The 5,561-nt window shown below is 28.0% G+C and overlaps 1 protein-coding gene across 1 annotated transcript; it reads left to right on the top strand.

Annotated features, from left to right (window-relative positions):
• Window positions 1-749: 749 nt before the first annotated feature.
• LOC101490224 (probable LRR receptor-like serine/threonine-protein kinase At1g14390) lies at window positions 750-4,846 on the top strand. Its single transcript, XM_004511172.4, has 7 exons — window positions 750-2,094; window positions 2,619-2,752; window positions 2,863-3,106; window positions 3,444-3,637; window positions 3,930-3,970; window positions 4,074-4,185; window positions 4,418-4,846. Exons 1-7 carry the CDS (start codon window positions 909-911, stop codon window positions 4,649-4,651), a joined length of 2,145 nt encoding a protein of 714 aa, XP_004511229.1. The 5' UTR covers window positions 750-908; the 3' UTR covers window positions 4,652-4,846.
• The last annotated feature ends 715 nt before the right edge of the window (window positions 4,847-5,561 follow it).

Raw genomic sequence — 5,561 nt, 5'->3', positions numbered from 1 at the left:
ATTTATATATGATTAATATAATTCATAAAAATACATAAACACAAATTTTAAATTACATAGGTTGACTAGAATTGCATGTAATATTTGGACAATGTTTTCAAGTATGATCAGTTAACCGATATAGTCCACAAATCAGCGCTACTTCCACATATCTTTTGCAATACTTCCTCCTAGACATTCTCAACAGTAAGAAGACGAAGATCAAGAAGAAGAAGAAGAACAAACTCGTGATGTACTAAGGCATCGTCAAAATCTTGTACATGTAAGAAAACCTCAGCAATGTGGTATTGGAGACCACCTTCGACATTAATTTTATCGTAACTTTTATAAAATTTATGAATGAATTATATTAATTATATTTGTTAAAAAAATTAAAAAAAAGTGAGAAGAAAATACAGACTATATCGGTTAACTAATCATACTCAAAAGCATTGTCCAAATACTACATGCAACTTTAGTCAATCTATGTAATTAAAATTTTTTTTTTATGTATTTTTATAAATTATATATATATTGTTAATTTGAAGAAAAAAAAATGATTTTTTTTTTTGAAACACTGTTTAAGGAAGTCGTCTTTACAAACGTGGATTTGTAAGGTAGAAAAAAAATAAATATTTTAATAAATAATTTTCAAAAGAGAATATTTAGATAATGTTTTTTTAAAAAAAAAAACCTAATTTCTTACTAGACTTATATTTAGTAACCGTTTTTCCTATAAAATACTTACATTTAAGGACAAAGTTTGGTATATAAAAACTCTGTCATCTTAGCAATCTCAGTTTTGCAGTCACACCTAATCCTACATTTAGTACTATATGTCAATTCATTTGCTTCATTCCAAACACTGAAATAGAATTCATGTACTTCAAAATCCTTATCATACTTCATATAAATTTCACCATAAAAATATGAAGAAATTATTCCTTTCTATCTATTCTCTATTTCCCACAATCATTCTTCTGCTACTTGTTCCAACTTCAAAAGCACAATTACCACAAACAGAAACTAGAATCCTCTTTCAAATCCAAAAACTTCTAGAATATCCACAAGTTCTTAAAGATTGGACAAATTGGACAAACTTTTGCTTCCTCCCTCCATCAACTTCACTCAAAATCATTTGTTCAAATGGTCATGTAACAGAATTAACTATCATTGGAAACAAAACCTCTCCCTCTTCACATAGCTCAAAACCCTTTCAAGCACTCTCAGGAACTTTTTCAACTGATTCATTTTTCACTGTTGTGACAAAGCTTTCAAATTTGAAGGTTCTGTCTTTGGCTTCATTAGGTTTGTGGGGTCCATTACCTGGAAAGATTAACAGGTTTTGGAATTTGGAAGTTTTGAACATTAGTTCAAATTTCATTTCTGGTGAAATTCCATCATCAATTTCTTCTATGAAAAATCTCAAGAGTCTTGTTTTGGCTGATAATCTTTTCAATGGAAATATTCCAGATCTCAAAAAGTTAACTTTGTTAGAAGAGATTAACTTTGATGGAAATAAATTAGGTCCTGATTTTCCTTCAATTGGAAATAATCTTGTTAATATTATATTGAGAAATAATCTTATAAGATCTCAAATTCCTTCTCAATTAGTAAAGTTTGATAAACTTCATGTATTTGATATTTCTTCAAATAATTTTTTTGGAAAAATTCCTAAATTTATGTTCTCTTTACCTTCCCTTAAGTACCTAAATTTATCTTCAAATAAATTTAGTAGTAACCTTTCATTGAATTTAGCTTGTGGTTCATCACTTACATATGTTGATATCTCACACAATTTTCTAGTTGGAAAATTACCATCATGTGTTATGTCATCAAAAGCTAAAGTAATATATTCATGGAATTGTTTTTCAACAACAAAACAACAACATTTATCTTCATATTGTAAAAAAGATGCAGCCTTAGCTGTTAAGCCTCCTGGTAAAAAGGTGAAGAAGGAATCAAATATGAAACTAGGAATTGTGCTTGTTATAATTGGAGGTGTTGTTGGAGTTGCTTGTCTTTTAGCTTTAATCATTGTGTTCATCTTGTGGAAGTCCAAATCAGAAAGATCTGTTGCTCATAAGCTTTCAGAAAAATCAAATATTGATGCAAGTAAGGCCAGCATTATGTTCTTTTATTTACCATTACTGTGACAGAAAGTTTTTTTAACTTCAATTTTGTACAACAAAATTCAAAAATAATTTAAATGGTTAATGCAGTTGACTAAGTGATTAATGAGTATATCAAAATTGGATAATTCATCAATCATCATTTGAACTTAATTAACCACAAACTTAAATATTATTAATCATGATTTTCAATTATTCTACCTGCACGTAGATTTGAACATTTGAAAATCAAGGTTAATCACATTTAAATTTGTGGTTAATGAAATTTGATAAATGGTTAAAAAGTTGCAACACCAAATATAATATTTCATTAACCACGTGTTTGAACTGCGTTAACTATTTAAATAGTTTTTGAATTTTATTGTCCAAATTGAGGTTCAAATTTATTTTTGTTACTGTAGATTAATTTATGATATGATTAATCATACTCTAAGAAATCTTAGGTTGAGACAATAGTAATTCCTTCATTTAAGAAATCCACTAATTTGGTCTAACAAATTGAAATAGGGCATGTTCCTCGAACAATGAGGCTAGGTGTACTTGGACAGCTACCATATCATATTTTCAATGAAGAAGAAATTGAAGAAGCAACAAATAACTTTGAACAATCAAATCTAATAGGAGAAGGGTCACAAGGACAGGTAAAAAGAATTTTTATAATCTTTAAGGTTTCATAACTTTGTTCTTTTTAATGAAATGGACCCCAAGGGACAAGTTTTAGTTGTATTTATTTACTATCATATTTTCTCAGATATATAAAGGCTGGTTGAGAGATGGTTCAGTGGTGCATGTTAATCGTATTAACATAAAGCAAAAGGGTTTACCTCACAGCATTATGAAGCACTTAGAGGTATTGCAAAATTTGAGGCATAGGCATATGGTGAGTGTTTTAGGACATTGTGTCATTACTCATCAGGACCCTCCACAAGTAACAAGCACAGTGTTCATTGTACTTGAATACATTTCAAATGTGTCATTGAGGGATCAACTTACAGGTAAATAGTTAAATATGATTTTAGTGTCTACAATTACAATATTTTTTATTTTAGTTTTATAAATTTTTTTTTATTGGGTCTTTATAAATTTAAAAACTGTTATTTTTAGTTTTTGACGACAGTTTATTAAGTCACATGACATAATGAACTATATAAGAAATTAAAATAAAGATATTTTGAATTTGTAGGAACAATTAAAAAAATATAAATAATTAAGAACTGATTTAAACTAAAAAAGCTAAAATCATATGTACATCATCAATTAAATTCATAAAAAGCAAAGATTTTAATGTAAAAAAATGTGACATGACATGACAAGTGTCTTTATTTATAACAGATGGGAAAAAGAGGGATATGTTGAAATGGCCACAAAGAATGGCAATAAGCATAGGAATTGCAAGAGGAGTTCAGTTCTTACATACAGGAGTTGCACCTGGCATATTTGGCAACAATTTGAAGATTCAGAATATTTTGTTGGATGATAGTCTCAATGCAAAAGTCAGTGGTTACAGAATTCCATTGCCATCCAAGGTTAGGACATTATACATGATTTGATTATGAGAAAATATCAATCTAATCGCTCACATTATTGATATTCTAAAATGATCTTTGAAGTCGTAAAATTTTTATCAAATTTGTCCATGTGTTCGTATTTATAAGGACTAAAATGACATTAAATTGATACTATTTGATGAATTTGGAATAAAGTGAATAATGTCAAGAATGCATTTGATAATAAATTCATAGGGAAGAACTTAATATTTGCATGATTTCATCTAAATTTGTAACCTACAATGATATATATGACTTGATCAATTTTCAGAGCATACTTAATGAACAAAGTGCCACAAATCAAATTGGCAGGTATACCTCATCTTTATTAATACATTTATGTTCTGTTCTGTTATATTTCACTGTTTTATGTATCCTAGAGATAATATGTTTGTAAATTTAAATCCATATGCAGCACAAATAATGCTGAAAAAGAAGATATATATCAGCTGGGTGTTATTCTACTTGAAGTCATTACTGGTAGACAAATTGGATCCTCCAGTGAAGTAGAGAAGCTCAAGGATGAGGTATCTATAACTATTTTTGTTCTTGGTCAGTTAGATTTAATAGAAAGGCTCAAATATTATAAATTTTGTTAATATTACATAGTAATTGTTTAAATACATTAAAAACTGTACACTATTAATTACTAATGCTTACACTAGCTGCCAAAAAATAAAAATAAAAATTATAAAAGATAACCAAAATCAATATTTACTATAACTATCTTATCTTTAATTCTATCTTGACCATTTTCAGTTGGAAAGTAGTTTATCAGAAACAGCATCAATACTAAGAAGTGCAATTGATCCTTCCCTAAGGGGAAGTTATGCATATGAATCAATGAGAACTGCAATTCAAATTACCATCAATTGTCTCTCTAAGGTTTCTAGTAAGCGTCCTTCAATAGAAGATGTTCTATGGAATTTACAGTATTCAATGCAAGTTCAAGAGTCTTGGACCAGCAGTGGCAACCTCAGTACAAAATTTTAAACAACTTTGTCATTAAAAATGTTTGCTAGCATTTCATAAGTTCATTGATTGTAATGAACAAATTGGTAGTGTAAATATGTAATTTCTTTCATAAGACCAAAAATCATATTTTCAACTACATTTTTTATATTTTTTGAAAATATATTATTATTGCTATTATTTTTATTGGAAGTCCATTGTCCCATTGAGTTACCATATGATGCCAATATTCTATGATTTTATTACATTTTAAGTTATTTATTGCAATTTTATTTTGTTCAATTATTTTATAAGAGAATATTGTGGATTTTTTTTTTCAAATCCTATCAATTTATTTTCTAGCTTAACATTAACTATATGGTAAAATTTTAATCAGAAGATAGGATAAGATAGAGTATTTGACTTTCAGTAGACATCTTATAATACTTAAATCTTTTTGATCATTTGAGACTAATTTTTGAATCTGCAGTATGACATCCAATTTTTCACTATTCCAAAAATCCAACTCATTTATTTTTTTAGGATGAATCATGTTGCCTCTCCCAACAAAATTTTGGTAAGTGCTTGGATTAATTTATTTTCTATCATATTGGGTCATATGAGTCAAAAAATCTTATAGGTTCATCAAATAACACAATAAGGCAATATTTTTATCTTATGCTAACTACTAATTGGCCCCTGATCAATGTATTTTTATAATAAGTATCACTATTCATGTTTTATCCATGTTTTCTTGTCACAGTAAGTATCACTATTCTTGTTTTAGATGAAATCCTACGGGAAAAAATTGTACATTTTAGAAAGACATAAGATCTATTGAGCTCATGATCAACACAATATGTTTGCATTAAAAAAACATAAACGTCATTTTGTTTTAAGTCAAAATATATATATTAATATACTAGTAGTCCATCCAAGTATAAGACCTGCA

The sequence above is a fragment of the Cicer arietinum genome, chromosome 7 (genome assembly GCF_000331145.2).
Source record: "Cicer arietinum cultivar CDC Frontier isolate Library 1 chromosome 7, Cicar.CDCFrontier_v2.0, whole genome shotgun sequence".
Lineage (NCBI taxonomy): Eukaryota > Viridiplantae > Streptophyta > Magnoliopsida > Fabales > Fabaceae > Cicer > Cicer arietinum.
Note: the sequence above shows the minus strand (reverse complement) of the source record. Positions and strands in the feature narration are given on the sequence as shown.

Coding starts and splice junctions, on each gene's coding strand:
- LOC101490224 (XM_004511172.4), top strand. CDS start 909: ATGAAGAAATTATTCCTTTCTATCTATTCTCTATTTCCCACAATCATT. Junction 3,638..3,929: donor GAATTCCATTGCCATCCAAG/GTTAGGACATTA, acceptor ATCAATTTTCAG/AGCATACTTAATGAACAAAG. Junction 3,971..4,073: donor GCCACAAATCAAATTGGCAG/GTATACCTCATC, acceptor ATCCATATGCAG/CACAAATAATGCTGAAAAAG.